Below are 26,595 nucleotides of genomic sequence, written 5' to 3' on the forward strand. Positions count from 1 at the left end.
TAAAGTTTTAAAGGGGTTGTTCATGGAATTTTCTTTTGCTTCCTTTTTTTTTTTTTTTTTTTTTTTTCCATGGTGGACCTGTTGGTTATGACCCTCTGTCAATCTGCCTTCTCCCTCCTAGCCTGCTTTCAAGGGTAGTTATTCTATGGGAGTTGGCAGCCTATAGTATAGCCACCCTCCATACTACAGGTATATGGCAGAGGAACTTGGGGACCTGGTGCATGACCCGAGTAGCCCAAAACCCCAAAGACCAGCATAAAAAAAAACCCCGGAGTAAGCAAAATTAAACTCCATGGAGAATTCTTTTAAGTACATTTGGGGCAGGGGATTGCCTACATTAGGGAAAATTCATGGTGCTCATTAGGTGCTAGTCCTCTAGAAGTCCCTGTGCCTTGGCTGAAATCTACGTTAGCTCATAGCTAGTGCAAAAGTGGTGTCAATGATGTTGAATATGGTGTGGGTGGCACGGGACACACCTTATATCCTGCCTCATCCAGGACATGAAGTGGTGAATCCAACGCAAAACTGCTATTGTGACTATTTTAGTCGTAATTAGCATTAAACAATTGACTGGGTTTTTTTTTTTACCAAAAATGTGGCGTAAGATATTGATAAATTCTACCAACTGTCTGTTGTGCAGAGTGCTGCTGGTGTATATTCTGATGTTAGTACAGCCTTATACCTATCAAGTGATTGTGGGGAAACCAACAGTCAGACCCCCATTGATCAGAAACTTATTCCCTATACTTTGCATAGGGAAAAGCCCTCTACATGGATAAAAGTTACTGTATTGATCCTTCATCTACTCTGGCCCTATCGCCCTATTATAATGTATTCCCAGCCTGATGACACTTAGTTTGCTTGGTACATTAAACAACCTAATGCCATAAAGCTTTGACAGTAATCTCACTAAGCAGTACTGCAGTTAAGGGGGTTATACCCATCATTGATAAAATCGTTCTGATTTCTTGGGGTTGATCTGTGGGGGACCCCTGCTGATTCACAAAGGGACGGGGTTCCTTTGGCATTTCCCTAGCATAGCAGTGCTAGTGACCACCGCTGTGAATAAATCAGTGACTGGGTAACTAGCATGGAGACTTCCTTATTTTAGGGGTCCTGACAGGCAAAATCGGTAAGTGATGGGATATCCTATCAAAACACCATCACTTACTATAGCCAGAAAACACTTGTAGCCTCATTTTTCATTGGTGCGCTGATAACAGAGAACAGTAGCGACAGCATATTCCAATAAAACGGGATGCAGCACTTTATATGCACGTTGTAATATTGGAAAAATTGGATTATGGTACAATATACATGCTGTACAATCTAAAGGCGACTGTAGGTCTGCAGCGACGGCAGAAAGTTATAGCATAGAGCAGGCAGGGGGTGTATTGGGGCTTTGGAAAGCCAATGGTGACTGTAATGACTGCCACTACTTGGAGTTGCCAAATAATGTAGCATTCTCTGACACTTTTAAAGTCCCTTGGGTCAGATATTTTTAGTGTCTCCTTATTCCTGCCTACATTTTGCTAGCACCAGTACATACTCATGTGAGTCTGTATACATGACTCTGCTTGTTTTTGGTGTTTGCACTGCAAATGTTTTGCCAAAAATAGGGCCAAGTACAGCTTGAATTTTTCAGATGAGATTCAGTCATTTTTTAACAAGAATGTGAACATAGATTGCATCTATAGAGTCCATCACCTCCCCCAAGCAAGCTGACCTTTCACCACTATGTTACAACTTATATTACTGTGACGTACAACATAGATTGTTATAGATTTGGAGAATTTATTATTTTTTTTAAGATGATACAAATGAAACATTTGGTGCACTGGGGGCGGGTCTTCAGCCTTGTGAGCACTTCTCTTGCTGCCCAGAACTCTACCATCTGCCTGCAACTCCCGATGCTATGACATCACTCATCCTACTTGAGCAGCAAGAGCAGCGCTCCTACTGAGTAGTATAAGAAGTTACAGAGAACTTAGTAGGGGTGTAAATGTGGCGGATTTTTACTGTACAGTCCTTTCTTGTGCCAGAAATACGCCACATGATTCTTTCTGCTCCTTGCTCACCGCTTTTTGCAAAAGACAGTGGAGCAAGGTAGGCCGGTGTGGGAATGTCTCATGCCAGAAAGCTGGCATTGGCTATACCTAGAAATCTCCGCCAGTTCCTGATTGGCGTAGATTTCAATTCTGGCTCATAGGGAGCGTACCTAAACTATTAAGAGGCTGGAGCCTCTTAAAGGAGTTGTCCTAAATGGAATATTCTTACTGATGACCTGTGTACAGGACGTGACACCCGGACGCCGCACGGATAACAGCGGGTTCACACCTGTGCTCAGTCTTCGCTTTAGCCAATCTGGCGGGTTTCCGTCTTCTGCCCCGAGAAACTGGACAAGGGACAGAAACCTGACAATCCTGCATGTCCGACTTTGTGTCCGGTTAAAAAAAACGGTTTCGCCGAGGAGAGGCAGATGACACACACGGGCGGTCACTTTGTAAACCCATTCAAGTGAATGTGTTTGAAAACTGACTGTCGGTTTTCCGTCCCCTGTGCAGTTTCTCGGGGCAGAAGACGGAAACCCGCCGGATTGGCTAAAGCGGACACCGGGCGCAGGTGTGAACCCACCCTAACCTGTTCTAGCCTCCAGGTGCCAAAAGTTACAGTTACTAGCGGACAGTTGGTGCTTGTAGCGATTCAGTAGACCGGACTGCTGTTCCAGTCCTTTTCAAGTAACACACGCATCGCCCCTCCACTAGCAGCTTCTGTCCCCCTGACAGATATGGTTATCAGTATGAAAATTTGATTTGGGGCCAGACAACCCCTTTATTTTGAGAATACAAACCAGTCTTAATAAATACCCCCACTCTATGTAGTATACAATCTGCTGCCCCCTAGAGGAACTAAAGGGAGACAATGACTAATAGTCTTAATATTATTGCAGTTCACCATAGACACATTACCTTGTGGCCAGGTCTAGCTGCGATTATGTAGATAACATATTCTGTAATGTACATAATAGTGTCGTGACCATGAATGACTGCCGCGGATACAAGGTATTGCTCAGTACGTGAAGCATTGTGTGTAAAAGTCCTCTCCTGTTTCAATGGAAGTGTCATTACCCGTCCCCCACATTCAGCCCCACATAATAGTCAATGATTTTGCAGCTCCTTTGCCCACGCTCAGTCACAGCTCGACGGCAGAAATTCTTCCTAGCCCACCAGTTTTCGGTTGTATTGCAGACTGACAAAGTGATGTCCATTATAATACCTTTTATGTCACATTATACCCTTTGAAAGAAGTGATTCATTCGACTAGGCGCTGTCACCGTTCATAGAAATACAGCATGTTTATGCAAAGCATTGTCCATGAAAACCTGTAAATGACTGCAAGCGCGTCAACACCAACGGAAATGTAAAAACCTTGAATTTTCCATTGACCTTAATTCGGGAAAAATTTGTGTTGAACTGTTATTTCTCAGAACATGGCTAAATAATTGTATTTGCAATGACAGAAATAACCGTTTTATTCTGAGCTTTGTTCCCTGACTCCATTCCTCTGTTAATCCTCAGAGAAATTTAGGAAAAAATTGGATGTTACTAATTGAGGGGGGGCGTCCCTGCAGACTCTGACACCGTCCAATCAGCACTGAGAGTAACAAATTGGACAGGGACACCCCCTCCAAATGGTAACACCCAGTTATCAATCGATGTATACATTTCCAGGCTGAGTAACAGAGGAACGGTATGAAGCAGAATTATAAGAAAAGATTCTTAAGGGCGACAGATCCTGTGTATGAATGTATTCAGGAATAGTACTGAGCTTGATACATTTACGTCGTGTCATTGTTGTCTGATCCATCATCGGTTGTAACCTGGAATACATGGAAGACTTTGCCTATAGACTCGCTTGTAAAAGACCTGTTTTAGTGCATAGTTTTGTTATATTATGTTTTCTGTTAATATTTTCATTGCTTGTCTTTCAGTGGTTGCAATGGCGTCTGGGATCCTGGTTCAGAATGATTTGCTGTGTTGCGCCGCTGCCAACAACATGCAGCAAGCAGCAATGAGTTCAGGTACAAGTCTTTATATTTATTGCTGCATGGATCTTATTATACGTGTCACTCTGACATTGTGCACAATGGGCTACCATTGTATTACTACCAAGTACGGTACTAACATGACTGATAAGCAGGGGTGTATATATGAGAGCTGCCATACTATCTCCATCTGTGGATGGACCTGAAGAAGTGAGCAAGCATGGGATGTTGGATGTAGCGGGGGCAGAAGTGTAACTTGAAGCTCATAGACCCCAATGCAAAATCTGTAATGGGACCCCTAACTACCTTGCAACATTTAGAATAGTGGTGTATTTTATGTAGTAGAGGGACTTTTGGGTCCTATAGCTACGCTCCTGTTTGGGGGGTGAGAGGCAGCACTGATGTGTCAGCTGTGTCCCTGCTCAACTCTTCAGTTCCATCTCACGGCTGAGATGGTGTGTTGCACTCATTGACAAAAATAACGCACCCAGACAGAGTTGTTGGAATTGAATGTATGGGTATGCATTATCTTTCTAAAAAATACCACCTGGAGCCTTGAGATGTGAAGCACTCGTGGCCACAAGATGTTCTGCACATATCCGTTAGTGTCACTCATCTCACTACTAGGGTGACCGACTGTCCTATGTGATGGCTCCTCAGATCATCCCATAGCAGTTAATAATAATACATTTTATTTATATAGCGCCAACATATTCCGCAGCACTGTACAATTTATAGGGTTCAGATACAGACATACATAACAAAGAACGTCATTTCACACAATGGGACTGAGGGCCCTGCTCAAAAGAGCTTACAATCTATGAGGTAGAGGGGGTGACACAAGAGGTAGCAGGTAGTTGGGGCAGTGTTAAGTTTGAACCAATTAACCCAAGGTCTCCATACCCAAACCCGACCATGAGCAGAACCCAAACAGAACCTTGATTTGTCACTAAAAATGATACAGTTTGTCCAGTCAAGGTTTCTCAACACCACTGCGGATGAAGATGATGGTGGCTGGTTGTCAATGACCTCTGTGACACCAAACTTCCTTCTTCTAAGGTTTTGACCATGGTCTGGGCAGAGACAGGGGTGTGTAATGAAAGCGCCACATGTGTGTGGATGGTGGACAAGGAAACAGTGGAAGCTGCTCATGTTTGTCAGCAGAACAAACAATCCTTACCAGGAATCTGTTTTCCTTCACGTAGCCACTGCACCCTTCACATGCTTCCTACCATGGCCTAGATAGCGGCTAGTTCATCGAAACAACTATCCTGCTTCTCTTAGTCCAAGGATGCACCCCTTCTCAAAGTCTTTCACCTTGGCCTAACATGTCTTCTAATGCATCCATGTATAGCAGTGAACAATCTCACCAAGAGGTACACTACCCAAAAGTAGCCTTTGAGAGCCTTTTTTTTATAGGACAGCAGGGGAAGCACTTTTATACCTCCGGGTGTCTAATGAGACCATATCTATAATAATTTACATATCGGCACGAGATATAGCTGCATGTCAAGCAGCAATCCAACCTATCCTTTCCTACCCGGGTGCATTATTTACAGTTGTCGGTATCAGGCTAGGTTCACATCACCGCAGCAGAATCTATCGAAAATCAGCGGAGAGAAATATCCTGCACACAGCACTTTTCTCTCTGCTGGTTACAGTATAAAAAAGCGGAAACCTGACGGACCCCATCATAGTCTATGGGGTCTGCAGATAACCACTGTTTTAGCGCACAGGCTCTGCAACTTTCCCCGGCAGACCCGAATGACAGAGAGCCCAGCACAAGTGTGAACATAGCCTAAGCTAAATAATAACCAGTCATAAGCCCTTTAAGTCCATAGAGATCTTGGAAATGTTAGGGTAGGATATAATAAAAGTTGCAGAATTGTTTATTGTACGAGATAGCGCTAAAAAACTGATATTTTATGTAAAACTGTGTAAAAGACTTTTTAATGGGATAATAGCCTCTGGGTGTCACAGTGACGCACACGACCTCTCATTATTCTGTATTAGGTTTTCGCTAGACCCCCGTATGAACCCTGCAGGTGATTTCAGTACATTGACAGCTACTGCTATAGGTGTCGACTCCTTGAGCTGTGCGGCATAGACTTACTATTTAATAGCATGAGTGAGTCAAGCCGATGGTTTCTATAGAAACCTCTCAGCCTATCGTGCAGTACATTTCCGTGCTATAAATGCATCCGCACATTGCCCAGCAAGTTGTACCGTCCCCGGCAGTTGTGCGATAGTTCAGTGCACAGCTGGCTATACACGCTACGCCATGCAGGGATCACCCCGGAGACTCTCAGCTGTGAATATCGTCAGTAACTTTCTCCAAGGACGTAGACGATCCACCTCCGCTGCTGTCACCCGTCTCCAGCGACGGCGCAGCTCGGCCATCGAGGTCCTGTCCACCTCTACTCAAAGAGTCATGGTGGCCATGTCATCGGTCGGCACAGAAGACGGGACCACCAGTGTCTTCCAGATAAAAAGTTAAGTTTTGGGATATAACTTCTTTCTCAGTTCCTCAAGTCGTGGAGATAAGTAAAATGCGTATTATTAATTTGCGGAGGATTTTTTTTGTTTTATTACATCTATTTTGTATACTTTTTGATGGCCAATGCAGCTCCAGCCTTAATATTGAGAGTATATATTGTGTATAGTTTGTCCTACTAATGGGTTGGTGGAAGTGTCTGTTTCCTAAATTCCATATTATTTATTGTCCTGGCTTAGTACATAGAAGTGCCATAGAAAACTACCAATATAGTGTTGTTGTATATTGTATCGTGTACATTACTGTATATGCTGTGCACCATCATAGCGCACTGTTTGTAAAAGTTAGTGCGACTGTATTAAAGATTGAAAAAAAATACCTGTCATCATACATACAGATGATATTGTTGTCTATTGAGACTATTATTAACCCCTTCCATCCTGTGTTGAAATGTTCTTCACTGACATCTATACCTTAAAGGCCATCACTGACCATCAGCCTATGACAGATGCCAGGATTGGACAAGAAAGAAGACTTGCATAGGAGCTATATTGCAGTAGTCCAGCATGGCCAATACACAGTTCACAGGGCCATCTACTTCCAGCTCTGTACACTGTATAGCTCAAGTGTCTTCAGCTGCTGAGAACAACTGATTGTTGGGGGTGTGGGGTGTCAAACCTCCACCGATCTGGTATTACTGAACCATTCTTGGAATATGAGAATGGAAAACCCTGAGAACCTGTGAAATGCATACCATACATTTACATAGGATAGAGGATAAATTGCTGTTTGGTGGGGGTCCAACTGCTGATACCCCCACCGATCCTCAGAACGGTCTTTGTGAATGTAGCAGCGGTGGATGCAGATTCTCACTTGCTGTATTCATGTCAGTGTGAGCACTGGAGATAGCCGAAGTACAGCAATAGAGTGGGGGTCCCCCTGCATCCACCGCTACTATAGTCACAACAGGGGTAAAACACCCCCTTTCCCAGGACAGCATAGATGACAGAGCCACTATCACCAAAGGGCCAATGGTACATGCACTGCTGCCTCTGCTGCCCCCAGATCAAGTGGGACAGTCCTACATTTTGGGTTCTGTCCTGCTGTTCCAGGCGGCAGCGAATTTCAACTCTATTTGTGACCTAAGGACACAGAGTCTGTATATTATAGTGTAGCATGGAGTAATCGGCTCCTTGCTCCATTATTCAATGAGTTCCAAGCCACAGACATCATTACAGCTGGAGCCTACAGATCTGTGAGAACGGAGTTAGGTGAGTTCTTTATGTTTTATTTTTTTGTGTGTAACATTGATGGTTGAGGGGGCAGGGGGCTCTATCTGGGGATAGTTAAGGGTAAATTAAATTATGTGGGGTGGAGGACTTAAAAAAAGGTTGAACGGGGCCATCCACTATATTAAAACAGACCTGTTGGTGGAATTCAACATTTACCTTATGGATAGAGAATAAAACATTTTCAAGGCATAAGAAATATGATATTAACAAAATGTTAAATTTAATTAGTTTAAGCATTGCACTAGTAAAAAATAGAATTATATACAGTAAGACCTCCTCGGTGAGAAGACTGTCCCCTTACCAGACCACATTTTCTCTGACAAATTTTAAGGTTTACATATCTTCTTTGAGAAGACCACTTTTTTTTTTTTTTTTTTTTTTTTTTTTTTTTTTAATGTAGATTGTGAGCCTCATATAGGAATCACAATATACACCATTTTTTTTCTTATCAGTGTGTTTTTGTAGAATGGGAGGAAATCCACGCAAACACAGGGAAAACATACAAACTCCTTGCAGATGTTGTTCCTGGCGGGATTCAATCCCAGGACTCCAGCGCTGCGAGGCTGCAGCGCTAACCACTGAGCCAGCGTATTGCCCCCTATGTGAAGACCACTTTTTAAAGCAATTTTAGGTTGTCATCTCAGAGAGTTCTCACTCTAGAATACTACTACTACAAAGCAGCTGTTGTATGGGATCAGGGAAACGTTAGAGTCCCATTTATGTGCATGTAAGGTGTAGCACCACTTGGACATACAATATTGAAGTAGTGAAGGGTTGTGCAGCATGTGCCACTCCATTCATTTGAATGGGGACTGCTGAATTCTTACTTGGCTATCTCCGGTGGTCCACATTCAGATGAATGCAGCGGCGGGTACTGTATGACCAGACACTGTGGTCGGGACTGGGGTACAAAACACCCCAGTTCTCGAGATCGTGGTGGTCCCAGTGATGAGGCAACCACTGATCAGCAACTTTGTATAGGGGTAACTTGTTCTAATTGTAATATCCCATTAGGTTAACAAATATACTATTATTACATTGTTGCCAAAGTTTGTAGTCTACATGGTAAAGGTGGGTTCACATCTGCAGCCTGGTCTCCGCTTTCAGGTTTCCGTCTTCTGCTGACAGGAGATGGAAACCCGGCAGACAGTGTCCTCCCGTGAGCATTTTGTGGTCTCTGCGGAAAACCATTTTTTTTAAACCGGACACAAAGTCCTGCATGTCCAACTTTGTGTCCGGTTAAAAAATAACGGTTTCGCCGCGGAGACTACAAAATGCTCACCGGTGTACACTTTGCAAACCCATTCAAATGAATGGCTTTGAAAAGTGACTGCCGGTTTCCGACTCCTGTCCAGTTTCTCGGGAAGAAGACGGAAACCTGAAAGCGGAGACCGGGGCGCAAATGTGAACCCGCCCTAATACACAGACTTTCTGAATAAAACAAATCCTATAAATACTCATGTACATGATACAGTGACAATAAATACACATAAAAATAACTGGGACATCATCAGTGCATTGAAGGAGGACACAGCCTGAAAACATACACATTACTGGGATAACTTTATCAGGCGAGAAGTTATCACAAGTAAACTATTGTATGGTCATAATATCTGGGCAAAACGTTTCATATACGGTACTGTTGGTAAAAATGGGTCATGTTTTATAGTGCCTAGGAATAATTGCTTATGTGGACCTATGCCGACCATAATAGGCCGAGACTCATATCCACTTACATCTTCATATGTTTCCCTGATGTAGGAAGTGGAAGACGTCCAACATCAAAGTACACCAAAGTGGGAGAGCGTCTGCGTCATGTCATCCCAGGCCACATGCAATGCTCAATGACTTGCGGGGGTCGTGCATGTAAATATGAAAACCCTCAACGGTGGAGCGATGAAGAGCAAGCTATTAAAGGACTGTACTCCTCCTGGTAGGTTCCCACTCATCGCTCGTTGTACTGATGTATATCTATTCAACTAAAAATGGAAAATATCTTAACTTCCCTTTAACTAATTCAGAACCAGACACATTTTCAAATTTTTTCGTAAATAAGATCTTGAGGACTAAAACATTTTTTCCTTTTCCTTAAGTAATTTTTTTGCGTTTTTTTTTCTTCAATGATAAATAGGGCTTTACTTTTAATTAGGTTTTTGTCTTTTTTTTTTTTTTTTTTTAAATTGCTGATTTCCCCAGTAATTGGGACTTAGGCCTGATTCACATCTGCATTCGGTAATCCGTTCGATGAGTCCGCATGAGGACCCTTGAACGGAATACCGAATGCATTGGGAAGCGATGAGCAGTGAAAGCACATGGACCACATAGACTATAATGGGGTCCATTTGCTTTCCGTGCAGTGTCCGCGCGAGTCATGCGGACAGGAAAGTAGTTCATGAATTACTTTTCTGTCCGCATGTTTCGTGCAGACACTGCGGGGAAAGTACATGGACGCCATTATAGTCTATGGGGTCTGTGTACTATCACTGCTCACCGCTTGCCAATGCGTTTGGTATTCCGTTCTGGGGGTCCCCACGCGGACTCCCAGAATGGTATACCGAACGCAGATGTGAACCAAGCCTTACACATTAGGAATAGAGCCTCGTACAGTATACTGTAGAGCTGATCTGTGACCGAGGGGTCAGAAGTGTAAATAGCGATTGGGAAGACAGGGACGGCAGTAAACCTTGCAAGGCTAAACTTGGACCACCCAGACATATATAGTCAATGGGCAGTCTGGAATTAAAGTGGTTGTCCAAAACTATGATATAAATGGCTATGGCCTCTTCTTTACTTACTAAGCACAGTGCTATACATTGTATATTGGCTGTGCTTAGTATTGCAGAACATTCCCACTCATTTGAACAGAACTGAGATGTAGAATGTGACTAATGGATGTAATGTCACTATGTGAGTAGAGGAAGTGGAGTTCAGTGTCATAGTCCCAGATAACCCCTCCAAGTAACTGTTTACACCCTCTTTCTCTAATCTTCATAATGAAGGCTTTGTATTAATGTGTCCCATATTCGTATTACTTGAGAACCATACCCTCATTTGCTTCCATGGGTCATGTTGCGTTTGATTTTATGATTCTAAAAAAATGGCAGCGTTATTTCGGCTCCCACATTACAAAACAACACCTTTAAAGGGATGATTTAGATTACAGTCACCAAAAATGTATCCCCTGCTCAGAACTTCCAACTATCTGGTAAGAGAGTGTCTCCTTCATTAGAGAACCTGGCATCTCCAGCCATTACAAGGACAGTTCATTGATTGCTATAAGAGATGTGTAATACTTCATCCCTCCTGTGGAGGTGCTGCAGGGAAATGTATCTCTCACTGCTGGGTTCCACCAAAGATTTAGTTGTTTATAGGGGTCTCTGCAGTGAACAGAATATTGCCTGGGGAGATTGCTGACTAAAGGGAGTAGCAAAAGTGAACAACACTGTTATTGTGGTTATAATGTATTATTTTACTGAGTACTACATGGAGAAAGCAGACAAAGGTGAAGAATCATATGCCAACTTTCTGCTTATTTTAGGATCACTGACAACATACTGGCAATGGCGAGACCATCCACGGAACTTATAGAAAAGTATAACATCATTAAGCAGTTCCAGAGGTAATTGTATATTACAATGTGCATTCAGTATATATATATCGCAGGGAAATGATGAAACTAGGGATTTGATCAAATCCAGGAAGATGTTAAAATAACAACTCTGTGGGGTCATTTCCCTAAAGAAAGTCACTGATTTCATCAAATCCCTGAACTGTTTTAGTGAAATGATGAAATAATATTGTTTTAGATATGAAAAGTATTTATTTAGTAAACTGTGCATTATTACATGTAGAGCAGGTAATACAAAAATAGTCATTGAAACACAAATTATCTATTTGAAACTAATTAACAACCTGTGATCTGATCCCTCTGCGCCTTGCACGTATTGGGTGTAGAAGTTGGACCTGTGGCCCTTGGGGTGAGTGGAGGCTTCCCCCAAGCTGAGGTTTGGGTGAGTTTGGCAAGGGAGTGCAAGTACGCCCCCCAGTTAGCCTTTTTATACTATAAAAATACTATATATAAGTATATATAAGTATACTATACTTATCTATCCCAGCCGCAAAAGACACAAACATGGCTGCCATTATTCTTATAGATCCGCGGTCACCTGATTTCGCCAGCCAATGACTTTTTCCTTTTTTATTCAATGCCTACGTTTTCCTCTTTCCTGTCCCACCTCCCCTGCATAGTTATTGGTGCAAAAAAAGCGCCAGGGAAGGTGGGAGGGGGATACGAATTTTTACTGCGTTTACCGCGTGGTATTCGATCAATATCGAATATGTTGAATAGCATGATATTGGATCGAATACCTATTTGATCGAACGGTATTCGCTCATCTCTAGTCCTGATAGCTTCATTAAACTGTTCTTCAGATACAAATTTGGCCAGAGTTAGATTTTTTTCTATATCTGAACGCATTTTTCATGTGCGTTAGAATCGCAACACACTAGCTGGCACGGACGCTGGAGGGGAGTGGTGAGGAAAAGGGAATCATAGAACTTGTGTTATTTCCAGTGAGTTTTTTTTTTTTAGATCTGAACCCATTTTTGTGTGCGTCACGTCAGAAGCGCGGCACGGTACGGTGAGGTATGCTTGGTTTCACACAGGGTTTTTTTGGACAAGATTTTGATGCAGAATCCGCCTCAGAATCCGGCTCAAAAAACCTATTGACTTCAATGGGATCCATTCACTTCTTTTTGGGAAGAAACTGCTTGCGGAGAAAAAAGGAAGTGACCTGCCCTTTCTTGCCTCAGATTCCGCGGTGCGACACTCCCTCCCAACTAGGCCCATTCATTTGGGCCTAATCCAAAGCGGAATGCCGCAACTGTTGGAATGCCGTAACAGTCGCGGCTAGCCGTGAGAGGCGTTTTTTGGACCGTATTCTGAGGTGGCTTCCCGTGTAAAAATCCTGTCCAAAAAACCCAGTGTGAACCCAGCCTCAAGTGATAACAAGAGAAACATAGAGCTGTGCCAGTCCTGACTTGTATTATTTCATCATTTCACTAAAACAGTTCAGGGATTTGATTAAATCACTGACTTTCTTTAGGGAAATGACCCAATAGAGTTGTTATTTTAACATCTTCTGGGATCAAATCCCTAGTTTCATCATTTCCCAGCGACATGTGCATATATTAGTACAGAGAGTAAAACATTTGTTAACGTGACAGTAGCAAATGGGACACAGTATGTGTCTTTACCTGGCCTACCAAAGCCAGAAGTGACTGCATAATGTCAGAGTTTGTAGAAATCCACCTCATTGACAAGGGAATGATACTACCCAGTTGCAAGTTTATCCATACATTTCCAGGAACAACAACAGAGGAGCGAAACAATGCAGAGGTCTAAGAAAAGCTGACAGGTCCTCTTTAAAGAGGCCACCCCTGTGATAATGGTTCTCCAGATTGCTGTTCTTGTGTTTTCTGAGACATTTAGATACATTTAGAACTCTGTGCTAGGGGGCAAGTTTTGATATTGATGATCAGTATCAGATTGGTGGAGGTCTGACATCTGAATGCTATAGCTGGATTCTATACAGGGTAGGGAGCCAGAAGAAGAAGCCTCTTTCTGCTATATAGTGGCGATGCTGATGTACTTCAGCTCTGCTCCCATTTAGGTATCCCACATGGCCAATGTACAGTAAGCTGAGTCTTCAGTTTCCGGCTCCATTTGCAATATAGGTTCTGGTTCTAGAGGCTGCCCTCTCCTGATCTCTGCGGGGTCCAAGTGTCAGACCCTCACTAATCTAATACTGCTTAAGACAGGTTATAAGTATCAACAATGCCCCACAACTTGGAATACCCCTATAATTTCTGACCCATATGTGTCCACAGACTTTTGTATCTGTGGCTGCATCATTTATCAAGAAAGACATGATAGCAATACTGTCTGTGAAAAATTTACCAGGGAAGTCCAGTAGACTCTGGATTATATATGTGCTTAAATAATTTAATGTACAGATATTTTTGATGTTGTTTTACCTGTGTCTACATCATTTACAGGGAGGCAGTACTATCTTTGTCTGCTGCGCATAATTTACAAGGAGAAACAGGGAGGCAGCACTTCCTTTCCTGTGCGTATATCTTTTACAGTATAAAAACAGGAAGGCAGCACTATCTGTGCGTATATCAATTACAAGGATAAACAGGGAGGTAGTACTTCCTGTGCGCCTATCTTATATTATAAGAAACAGGAGGTCGCACTATTCCTTATTATTATTATTCCTGACGATTTTCAGTGCTGAAATCAGCATCTAATGCAGAAAATGAGCATTCATTCATTTTGCTCTAGATTTTTTTTTTTTTTTTACTGTGAATTTCTCTACTTTCAATGTACAGTCTCAGTGAATTTGAAGTCAATAGAAAAATTCACTTGTGTTACATGTAGATTCTGCTGCTGTTTCAGCACAGATTTTTTTCAAGATCCACGGTGGAAGAGAGGGGAAGAGAATATTATCTACGCTTTATTTCAGTTACAGGAAGGCAGTACTATCTGTGCTTTGCTGTCACCGAGACTATGTAACAACCTCAAGCAGTGTATTTCAGATAGATTAATAGACTAACTATGAACAAGCTGGAGTATAATATAGAAAGTAAATGCACCTGCACGTCTTCACAGAAGAACATCACTCATAGAAGCAGTTTAACTACATCCGGCAATGACTACGTAATAGTAATAATAATAATAATAATAATTTCCTCCGACTGTCTGACCTATATACAGTTTTATATAAAGACTTCTGTCTGTGCAATGAACAGAATAAAGTCTATAATATTAATTCCCTTCCTGTTTCTTGTTTACCTCCATTTTCAAAGCTGTGGCATAAAAACAGTAATTAACCTGCAGCGTCCCGGGGAGCACGCGAGCTGTGGGAATCCACTAGAGCAAGAAAGTGGGTTCACCTATGTTCCAGAGGCCTTTATGGAAGCTGAAAGTAAGTCTTAGCCTGCTGTTTGTTCTCATTAATTATGAAACGCCATCAATTTGTGCTGCTGGGCAATGCGGCGCGGAGCGTTGTGTAAGGTTCTGCGCTGGGCTCATCGCTACAAGTAATTGGAAAGAAAGTTCCACGCTGAGTTGCCTCAGATGTTCTAGGGCACTTTGACTTTTTCAATAATATCTTTACTTCCTGTTATATTGACCGTGCCCTACTAAAGTCCTCTTCACCTGGTGACCCATAATACAAGATAGAGTAGGGGCAACATGGTGGCTCAGTGGTTAGCACTGCAGCCTTGCAGAGCTGGAGTCCTGGGTTTGAATCCTGCCAAGGACAACATCTGCAAGGAGTTTGTATGTTCTCCCCGTGTTTGCGTGGATTTCCTCCCATACTGCAAAGACATACTAATAGGGAAAAATGTACAGTGAAAAAAAAATACAAGACAGAGTTCCTAGGGCACAATATCAAGCACAGTGCCTAGAGAATATTGTGAACAGACCCTATTCATTATAATAAAATCTGTGCATGATATTGTCTTGGCACGTTAAATATCATGGGTTTACGATAAAGGAGACATAAAGAGTTAACACCACTCACACTATTGCAGTATGCTATCTATGTTGGTACACAAGGGCTTTGCTATGGCTGTGTCGAACATATGTTGGAAATGTTCCATATTTAGGTACAATAACATCTAAATATCTAAGACACACCTATACTATTAGTATAAATGATAGTAGACAAAGACAGACATAGGGAGAATAGGTTGACCAGACAGACACACACAGACCTGAGTAGGGGTCCCTGACCTCTACCATGACACCTTCACGACTGAGACATGGACACTGACAACTGATACAATTATTCCTGTATCTACATTTATGAAGACTTCAATACATTTCCAGCTTTTTAGAGGGTACCATATGGATGCCACAGCTTGCACTAGGGTCACTTTAGGTCCATTATTGGGTCAGGTGGGAGATGTTGACTGGAGGTATACCTGAAGGCTACCTCACTGTATCATGTGGCCCGCTTTGTACGCTAGGTATACAGTTTTGCTGAATTCCATTTCTCATGTAGAATATTCACCGGCGTCTTGTGCTATTGACTGTCATGGCGGCTACTTTGTCATATTCCTAACCATTAAGTAACACGTTTCCCGGTGTCAGATGTAAGAGATCACACAGGAGTATGACTAGCAGACCGGGCAGCACATGGTGTGGGTGAATTATCCTCACACTCGTATAAGCCATATGTTGCTACTTTTCTCAAAAATTCCTATTCCTCTTTTTCAGTATATTTCTATAACTTTGGATGGAAGGACTATGGCGTCGCCTCCCTGACAACCATTCTGGACATGGTTAAAGTTATGTCTTTTGCCTTACAAGAGGGAAAAGTAGCTATTCACTGCCATGCTGGGCTCGGGCGGACAGGTAAGGTAGATGTATACAGCTATACAACTTGTATTGACCTGTTAAAGAAGCAGTCCAGCAAAGACGATTTTTTTCTATTCCCTCCCCTGATAATCTTTCACACTTTGCCCTTCTTGTAAGGATATTTCACTTATACACTTGCCGTTCACCATCCTCTCTGATCATACACCGTTGATTTTTAGATTTTTTTTTCTCTGTGTTCTTCCCCCAATCCCATGATACCTAAATACAGCATCACATCTGCGGCTAGAGACAGTACCATCTTTGTCTGCTGGGGGACAATGCGATTATTCTTCTCTTTATTCTACAAAAAAAAAAAAAAAATTAGAGACCATAAGTATTATAGCCAGGGTGGCTGTTATATTTGTTATACCTGAGTGACAGGAGCCTGTCTGATCACTAGCAGTATCTGTCATAGGAGTTTGTGCTGCCATCACGCAGGAACTGAGATTGTGACTTTTGCACTGAACATAAAGATGTGTATTTGGATGGCCATAGTTTCTGCAGCCTGACAATCCCAAGAGTAGAGCCTGAAGATGGCGGAGTGTCGCTTATGAACTTTAGGTTCTCAGTCCTTAAAAGATTTAAGATTGGGAACATGCCCAGTATGGTGAAGGAATAAGCTTGAAGAGTAAATCAGTAACTTAAGTTTTCGGTGACTTTTTCCTTGTGATTATATTAGTTATGAAAGCCACTCTCCCGGATCTAGATAGGGGACACCGACCCATACTGAGGCTTTTTGAATATGGTCCAAAATGGATGAACAACACGTTCCTTGAGCTGGAATTGATGTTTTAGAGTTCGAGTTATTCTGCAGTTTAGGGATCCAAATCAGTGCTAGAAAGTTGGTCATTTGTTCTCTATCCCCAGCAGAGGGCAGCACAAGAAAGACTTTTATTATATCTTCACCATCTACAAGCAATTATACAACATAAAACATTGAGTCATTTTATTAGCTTCTCAAATTTAACAAAATATACATAAATTAGACAATTATATGACAGGTATTTACAGATCTTTATGTGCTCCTTTACAAGGCACTGTCATCTTAACCAGAGAATGAAATCATATCAATTGTAAAGAGGAATACGCAATTAAAGATGTTCTCTTGCACATACACATTAGATGAAGCTTGGCCAAACCTGACCTTTTTTGTCAGCACAGGCCAAATAGCTAATGTGTCCTTGCTCTCCCCAAAATCTGGTGTCTGGAGAAAAAAAGCATCAGGCATGTTGGATTAAAAAGGGGTTGTCCCCGAATCCGAGAGGAGGCCGGGAAAAGTGTAACAAAAAAGTAGTAATTAGAGATGAGTGAACAGTAAAATGTTCGATATTCGATATTCGTTTCGAGTAGCCCCTCAATATTCGACTACTCGAATCGAATATCGAACCCTGTTATAGTCTATGGGGGGAAAATGCTCATTTCAGGGGTAGGCAACATTAGATGAAATTATCCGTACCAAGTCCACGAGTGAGGGTCGGGCTGGATCCTCTGAGAAGTCTTCTCCTTGCAGCGTCCCCGCGGCGTCTTCTGGCTCTGAATTCACTCTGCCAGGCATCGGGCCTGGGCAGAGCTGACTGCGCATGTCTGTACTACAAGCGGGCATGCGCAGTCAGCTCTGCCCAGGCCCGATGCCTGGCAGAGTGAATGAAGAGCCGGAAGACGCTGCGGGAAAGCTGCACGGAGAAGACTTCTAAAGGTAGGAGAAGAACCAGCGTTGATTGGCCGACTGTATAGCATTTGGCCAATCAATGCTGGTTCTGCATCGAACTTTTACATTCGAATAGCAAGTGGTACTCGATCGAGTATGAGTATTTCGAATACCGTAGTATTCGATCGAATACCTACTCGATCGAGTACTACTCGCTCATCTCTAGTAGTAATCCTACTCACCTATTCCCTGGTGCTTTGTTGTCCATCACCACTGTCCATTGTGGCTTTGTCCTGTGCTATAAGTGACCACTGAGGCAAAATCTGCCCCAGGAGAGGACCCAGTGACATATATGATTGATGTCGCCTGGTCCTTTCCAGTCACCACTGAAGCCACTGAATGGTTACAAGGGTCACATGCGACATAGGACTTCTGGTGATGAAGATATGGCATCAGCCATAATGGACAGTAGCGGCAGATACAGGATTGTAAAGGACATGCGAGTATGATTTCTTCACCAGCCTCCTCTGGGATTTGTCCAATTCCTGGCCTACAATGGAGCTTACCACTAAATTACCTGCACTGGATAATTATTATTATGTATATTATGTTAGGTATGAGCATGTCACCCTGCGCCCAAAGTTTACCTTTGCAGAGGATAGCTTGACAGGCTGGAACTCTCATTCCTCAGTAGGTCTCTGACACTCCAACTCTTGGCTATATGACCAACCCTACTGTACTCAACCTGTCAACCTGCAGACAGATTAGAGGGGACTCGGCGGCGCCAGACAGAGCCAAAGCTCGCACAGTTCTGGCCTCCTGCTGTGCAGATGTTTGCTCAACAGCTATGTTAGGCTCCCTGCACACAACCTTAGTTTTTATCCACAATTGCGGAAAAAAGTGCGGACACGTTTTTTTCTATAGCCCCATATACACATTCATAGTTTTTACGGATATGAGTCCGGGCCGTAGAAAGCAGCTGCAAAATATAGAGCAGGTCCTAAACCGGTCCGTATTTGTGGCTTTGTCAATTCATTTAAATATATAGGTCAGTGAAAACCATGGATGACATAATGATACCTATACACTGTGCAGGGTCGTGTGCATGGAGCCTAAGGTTTATGGACACCTCTATCGAAATAAATGGGTGCATACTTGTATCGGCAGTTATGGATAAACACTAAGGTAGTGTGCACGGAGGTTTATGCTCCTTTCCTTCTCCTAAATCTACGCCAATTCACTGACAACTATGGTGCCCTATTCATAAGGCAAATCTCATTACTAAACAGATAAATACCGGATTGGGAGCAGAAAAAGGGAGAAAAGACTTGGTGGTCTTCACACTGCCATCCCCCTTTTCAGAGTACATTAGTGATGAGATTTTTCTAGAAAGAATACTTCCATTGTCCGATATATATCTCTGCATGACTAACGCTGGCATTAACCTGTCACTTATGTCACTTTATGTTCCAGGCGTGTTAATCGCGTGTTACCTAATATATGCCACTAGGATGACTGCGGATCAAGCAATTCTTTTTGTACGTGCGAAGAGGCAAAATGCAATTCAGACCCGAGTCCAACTCTTATGTGTTCGAGAGTTCACCCAATTTCTAATCCCGCTGCACAACGTCTTCTCCTGCTGCGATCCGAAAGCCCATGCGGTCACTTTATCCCAGTACTTGATCCGACAGCAGCACTTACTCCACGGATACGAAGCGCGACATCTAAAATATGTGCCAAAAATTATTCACTTGATATGTAAGCTATTGATAGACTTGGTTGAAAACAGGCTGGTGGTAGAGGAGCAGCTACTAGATGTTCCAGATCTCTCTGCTGAAATAGAGAAGACAGTGTCCCAGCTCTCCACAGAGCAACTTGATAAAGTATTAGGCACTGATATTGGGCCGGGGGATTCATTGACCCATTCGATCACCACTGCGGCTTGTTACGGGGTTCAGGACTCGGTATTGTCCAGCGAGCAGGAGTTTGACCCTTTATGGAAAAGGAGGAACGTAGAATGTCTCCAGCCTTTGTCCCATCTAAAGAAACGTCTAAGCTACAGTGACTCAGACCTGAAGAAGGCGGAAATTCTTCTAGAACAAGGTGAGACTCCTTGGACAGAACCTTCACAGATGACTTTCTTAAGCAAGTTAAATGAACAGTTAAGAATAAAGCAGTGCTTTGTAGCTGGAAACCATGAGGATGCTCCTCCTATATCCGCGCCAAATTTGAAGAAGGAACACTGTATGCCTTCTGCATTCTCCTTCTGGAGTCAGAGTAAAGTCAGTAGCATTGATGGTGGTCGAGATAGCTCTCCGCTGTTTCAAAGGCGGAAAACACCCAGGGAAATACAAAGAAGCCGCACTTTCTCCTTAGGTTTCTCCTCACCATTAAGTGGCCAAACATCAGTCATAGACTCCGAATTCTCAGCGCCAAACATTTCTCCTCAGGACACTCAAGACTGTAATTATATCTCTGGAAACAGCAAAGTTCTGGAAGATGAGACTGATTCCGTGGATCAGGACCAGGATGAGGTCACATCTCCAAAAGTGACGTTTTATCTGGGCTCTAATGAGACGTCAGAAGTCATCCCGCAGATTGTCCTACAGTCAGAGTTAAACCTGGAGGCCAGGAGGTTGCTGGCTGCCAAGGCCCTTGCAAATCTGGACTGTGACGATGCAGAAGAGATAGCCGAAAAAGTCATCACATGGCAGGTACGATGGGGAACCTGTGTCTGATATTTTGATAATGTTTTGAGATATTTAGTCCAATAAGGTGACACATACCTAAGTTACACATCTTTAAAGGAGCTTTCTGTGACTTATTGACAGATGACCGATTCTTAGGATAGGTCAACAATTGAAGATCAGCCGGGGTCTAACACCCGTGACCACACATTTCATCTGTTGCAGTGGACTGGGAGCAGATGCAGGCTGTTCCTATTCAAGCAATAGGTTACTGTGAGGGAACTGATGGGGTTAATTGCTATTTTTTTATTAGTTTTTTGCATGTTACATTGCATAAAAATAAAAATGAGTTACTCACACAACTGGAATAACCTGAAGAAATACTTTAAAAAAGTTGGCAGTTTTTAGTATTGATGGCCTAACCTTAGGATCAGCCGTCAATATTAGATCTGTGGGGGTCCGATACCTGGAACCCCTGCAGATCAGCTGTACCGAGACAGCGGGACTCCTGGTGTGCTTTAAATTTGCTCACTTGCAGTACAAACTGTAGCGGTGGGTGTAGGTATTGCAGGGCTATCTTATAGACTTTTGCAGTACCAAAAGTCACACCTACAGTTTGTACACCAAAAGGCCATCAATAGCAAAAACTGGATTAACCCTTTAAAAGGTTATTCAATGTGAAAGTTGAAAGGGTATGAAAATAGTAAACCAAAAAATGGACTATCACTGTTTTCTATATTTGCGGCAAGAAAAAATGTAATACTATGTATTTACAAAGTGAATTAAATATATCCTCAAACAGCAACGTCAGCGAAGGAATCAAAAATTTAAGGCGACTGAAATGCCACAAATGTAAAAATTTGCCCGATGATTAAGGAACAAACCATCCAGATCAATAAAGGATTTATTCGTATATAAATATGGCACGTTGTATTGATAAATATGGCACAAATTGTATATTTTTAGTTATTTTTTTGGCAGTGAATTGATATGATCTGTATTCACTTTGGTTCCATTAGAAAGAGTTGAATTCTAGAGAAGCCGCCTGGGATCGGATCTGCGCAGAGAGAAACCCTTTTGTTCTGACCAATTTAATGTGGTCATGGATTGAACAGCTAAAGGAACCAGTGATCACCAAGAAGGGCATTCATTTATTAGCAAGTTATGGCAGTGATCCGGACAGCGCCCTCTACCTGCTAGAAAAGGTATGAGCTTAACGTGAACGTCCGGGTTAGGTACTTGAAACTTTCCAAATATGCAGGAAGGAATGGAAACATACCGTACAGCAAGGAATGGAAAAAAGAGCCAAATCCAGTATAGTAGTGTAGTTTTTTTAGATTTATGTGTATTTTATCCATAGTTCTTAAAGAGGACCTTTCACGTCCTCGGGCACATGCAGTGTAATACAACGCTAGAAAGCTGTCAAAATACCCTTCTGACAGTGAAGAGCTACGGTACCGGCACTGCTAGCTCTTCAGCGGGGGCACAGAACGGGAAAGACGACAGTGTGCTATATTCAGCGCACTGTCGGCTTCCTAGCGGTGTATTACACCACATGTCGGCGAGGACATGAAAGGTCTATTAATACAGTGAAAAGATTTTTAGAGGTCCTGTTCACATTATTTAGTTTTAGGTAAACTCCCTAATATATTTTGTGTTTTACTGTATTAAAGATTTCTCCATGTTTCAATGGAAATATCCATTGGGGTTTGTTCACACACAGACTTTTGTTTGCAAGGGGATCCTGAGGGAGATTCCTCCTCAAAAAACACCTGACCCCCCCCCCCCCCCGTTTATTCAGCTGGTGGGAATAAAAAGCATTATGTAATGCCCCTATCTAGAGGCAGATTCCCATGGAAATTAATGGTAAAAAAAACAGGTTTTTGAGGTGCATAAAGGGCATGTCCAGGCTTAATTTTTTGCTCCGTACATATTTATCAGGCCAGAGGTCAGGTGTACATATTTATCAGGCCATAAAAAATTAAGCCTGTACAATCCCTTTAAGAAACCTATTCAAAAACTGCTCCGAAAAAAAGGTTATTTTTTTCTGTTTTATGTGAACATACGCTAGGTTCACACTCGAGCCCAGAGTCCTTTCTCAGCTTTCCTTCTTCTGCATGCAGAAGAAGGAAAGCTGTCAGACCGCGTTTTATGCTCTCCGCCGCGAAACCGTTTTTTTTTTAAATCGGACACAGAGTACTGCATGTGTGACTCTGTGTCCGATTTTTAAAAAAAAACGGTTTCGCGGCAGAGAGCATAAAACGTTCACCGGCGCTCACGGCCAGACATCTTTCAAACCCATTCAAATGAATGGGTATGAAAGAGTCCTGCAGGTTTCCGTCTCCTTCCCCTGTTTTGTGCAGGAAACGTAAACCTGCATGAACGGAGACCGGGCGCAGATGTGAACGAGCCCATACCTGTACAGCTAGAGACTTAAAGGGGTTTTCCAGCAAATGAAAATTGTATTTATTGGCTCTGAATAGGGATCCTAACATCAAAAAGTGATACTCACCATCACCGATGCCTGTGTCTGACACTGCCCAGGTCTCTGCCAGTGTCTTCGTGTTGTCTGTGGCTGTATCTGCAGCAGGGACTCACCAAATCCAGTGAGTGGCTGACCGGGCACTTCCAGGCAAATTCAGAATTTTAAGAGACACCAGGAAGTGATAACGGTGGGACCTGAGCAGCTTCGGAACTGGACCTGCGTGTCGGTGAGAGTGAGCAACCAATCTGGGACATCTTTATTTAACCTTTAAGTACTATCATGGTGTCTATCATAATGCTATGTGTATGATAGTGGTGTATGATGGACGCCATAACAATACTTTAGGGTTAAACCCCTTTACAAACCTGCCCTGGTCATGTCCGTGTGACACAGACATAGGACTCATTCCAGCATATTGGACCTCTCTTCTTTGGTGAAATGTGGACCTATTTTATTTAGGGCTAATTCACACAGGCAAAGAGGGGGCGGATTATGGTGCTGAATCCACGTCATAATCCGCCCCCTCACAATGGAGGTCTATGTAGACCGCCAGGCTACTTTTTTCCGTGAGTGGCATGAAACCACTGGTATCTGCCCTGTCTGCATCTCCAATGGTGTTTTTGTAGTAAAAGGTTTATCACTGACTTGCACATGAAAGTTTCTGAAAGCACAGTGGTAAAAAGTTAGTAAGGATACTGAATATGTGACATACTATGTATTTTATTACAGGGGCAGCATCAGACCATCTTGCGGATTTTGCAGTGTGTGAGTAACCTGCGACCGCTCCCCTCTGACATAGAGGACGCAATACTGACGCGGATGGTCATAGCTTTCACTATGGTAGGTATTGGAGAGTGATGTGTGGGTTTCAGTATCCAGAGGAGATTCCTAGTCCTTTGGCTATAAAGTAGATTTAGATACTTATAGTTGTTAGTAGGTCTACATGGGAGATTTTGTAATTCTTGCGTAGAGTAGGAAATTGCTTCGCTCGGTCAATTTGCTACCTTTATGTATGTAAAATGTCGACAAATTGCCATATTTTTGGGGGAGTATAACACATACCTAGCTTGTACAAGGTAAATAGGAGAAATAGAATGTATACTACTTAAAGAGGACTTTTCATGTCTTCCAAGGGTCTGTTCACATGGCGGAAAATGAAGAGGAAATTCATCTTCATTTTCCACCGTCGGCATTTTCATGCAGGCTAGCCGCGACAGGATGCCGATGCAATGCAAAAGGGTTCCTTCACGGCATCCCGCACCAGATGAATGGGCCCAATCAGGAGGGAGTCTCAAGCCGCGGACCCCACGGGTAGAATCCGTGGCAAGATCGAGCAGGACGCTTTTTTTTCCAAGTCCTGCTGCGATCTCTGCCAGTTCAGAGGTGGAATCCACCCCCAAATCCACGGCAAATTCCTCCATGTGAACTGACCCTAACATTTGTTATGTCATACACTGCTGCAAAGCTGACGATACGCTGAATTTTGCGCACTGTCAGTTTTTGCCGGTATATGACCCAGTACCAGAGATATTGGTGCAGGTAGTTTCAGTACCAATATCCCTGCACTGTCAAAGGGGTCGGCCTCACAAGTTTTACATGGTCACTGATCCCAATTAGTCAATTAGTGCTCATGTGTCAATACCTCCTTGTTCCACTAGTAGTGAATAGTAACTTCTGCATAATGCTGGATCAGAAGCGCTGGCGGGCAGATGCAGCTTGTAAAATTTTATTAATTCCATTCAATGGACATCAGAGATAGCCAAAGAACAGCTCTTGGCTATCTGCTCCATCCCCATTGAGTGAATATGGAGAGCAGATCTGCCTGTCCAACATGGAACTTGCCTACTTTCTGCAGTCAGACTGAATTCACAACGGGGGAAAACACCCTGTTTTTATGATTGGTTGGGGTTTCAGAGGTCAAACTCCAACCGATCAGAGCCCCCTTCTCAGGATCCGTCAGACAGCCACTGATCCAGATAGAGGACAAATATTCCTTGTGGCATAACCCCTTTAAGAAACAGAAATACAGGCAAGGTGAGAAAATATAATAAAATACTTAAAAGCATCAAATGAAAATCGCTGTAATCCGCTTTTTCCAGTTTTAGGTTGTAAACCGCCTTTCATGTCTAAGCTGGTCTTTCCATGCAGGTGGGTATTTATAACAGTAGGTTTTAGGCCAGGATTTGCACAAAGTTAGAATTATTCAAGTTACATTTTATGGTGGAAGCTGTGAACAGTGTATGCCAAGCGGAGACCACACACGCCATGTGGAGCACAATATAACTCTGGCCTGGGGCCACATAGAAAGTCATAAGAAATAACCGGTGAGGAGCGCTAATGTTATTGACAATGAGAAGTCAAGTCTATGAAAGATGCGAATCCCATTAACACTAATGGCTTCCATATGGCCGTACTTACTGAACCAATTACACAGTTAACTTTCAGGTGTTTAGGGTCAGGTCTCAATGGGGTAGCACTAGAGGTCACAGAAGCACCTGGCCTCAAAGGCTCCGCCGCCATATCATAGCGATTACACAGTGAACCGTCTTGTTTTACCAGTCACTGCTTCACTTTTATATACAGTGCACTGCAAAAGGTTTAGGCAGGTGCAGGAAAATGCTGCATGATAAGAATGTGTTCAGAAAGAGAAGGGTTAATAGTTTATTTTTTATCAATTAACAAAATGAAGTGAAAGAGAGAAATCTAAATCCCATAAATATTTGGTGTGACCTTTGGAGAGGACTCCTGGAGTGATGATACGGCCCCCACAGAGCCCTGATCTCATCATCATCCAGTCTGTCTGGGATGACATGAAGAGACAGAAGGATTGGAGCAAGCCTACATCCACAGAAGATCTGGGCTTAGTTTTCCAAGATGTCTACAGGAACCTCCCTGCTGAGATCCACATCTGCCTAAATGTTTTGCACCATGCTATATGTCTTGTACTGTGTATAATCATTACATGGTTGCGGGAATAGCTGGCTTGGATTGAGGGTATGAGCTTCGTGCTGTGCCGTTGTCAGGTCCTAACATGTCATTCAGATGAAATCGTTGGACTCTTTTGGATGCAGGAAGACACATCATAGTATGTGCCGGGACATGTTGTCAGGCGCTGTAGTGCTAACACAAGCTAAACTCACAGTTGCGTCCTGCGGGGTACTGGCTAGAATGGAAGTGGGGCCAGTACAGGAAGGATACGTCTAATATACTTTGTCCGATGCAAGAGGGTTGTGAAGATCAAAGGCAACCAGTAGTGTTACTCTGTCTACTACATATGCAGCCACTTGCTCTGACATTGGGGGATAAGGACACTGAGTAGCAGAATTCCTGAAGTTTAATGCGTTTTTTTCTCAAAATATAAAAGCAATGGGATTATGAAACTTCACTTCAAATGATCTACTATCCACAGGATAGGGGAATACTTGCAGATAGGTGGAGGTCTGATCCTCCGATCAGAAGGATTGTTGTCCCACTTGCCCTGTGTGAATGGGGCAGCAGGTTGCACATGTCTGTTGC

At 42.9% G+C, this 26,595-nt stretch overlaps 1 protein-coding gene across 1 annotated transcript in view; it reads left to right on the forward strand.

Moving 5' to 3' along the window:
• The window catches only part of PTPDC1 (protein tyrosine phosphatase domain containing 1), a 29,307-nt gene that overhangs the window by 537 nt on the left and 2,175 nt on the right, over positions 1-26,595 (forward strand). The window contains exons 2-9 of the mRNA XM_075287609.1: positions 3,992-4,081; positions 9,593-9,764; positions 11,370-11,450; positions 14,702-14,820; positions 16,119-16,256; positions 19,381-20,621; positions 21,614-21,799; positions 23,809-23,919. Coding sequence (XP_075143710.1) covers positions 3,992-4,081; positions 9,593-9,764; positions 11,370-11,450; positions 14,702-14,820; positions 16,119-16,256; positions 19,381-20,621; positions 21,614-21,799; positions 23,809-23,919 — 2,138 coding nt within the window. The remainder of the gene's footprint in view (positions 1-3,991; positions 4,082-9,592; positions 9,765-11,369; positions 11,451-14,701; positions 14,821-16,118; positions 16,257-19,380; positions 20,622-21,613; positions 21,800-23,808; positions 23,920-26,595) is intronic.

The sequence above is a fragment of the Leptodactylus fuscus genome, chromosome 9 (assembly GCF_031893055.1).
Source record: "Leptodactylus fuscus isolate aLepFus1 chromosome 9, aLepFus1.hap2, whole genome shotgun sequence".
Lineage (NCBI taxonomy): Eukaryota > Metazoa > Chordata > Amphibia > Anura > Leptodactylidae > Leptodactylus > Leptodactylus fuscus.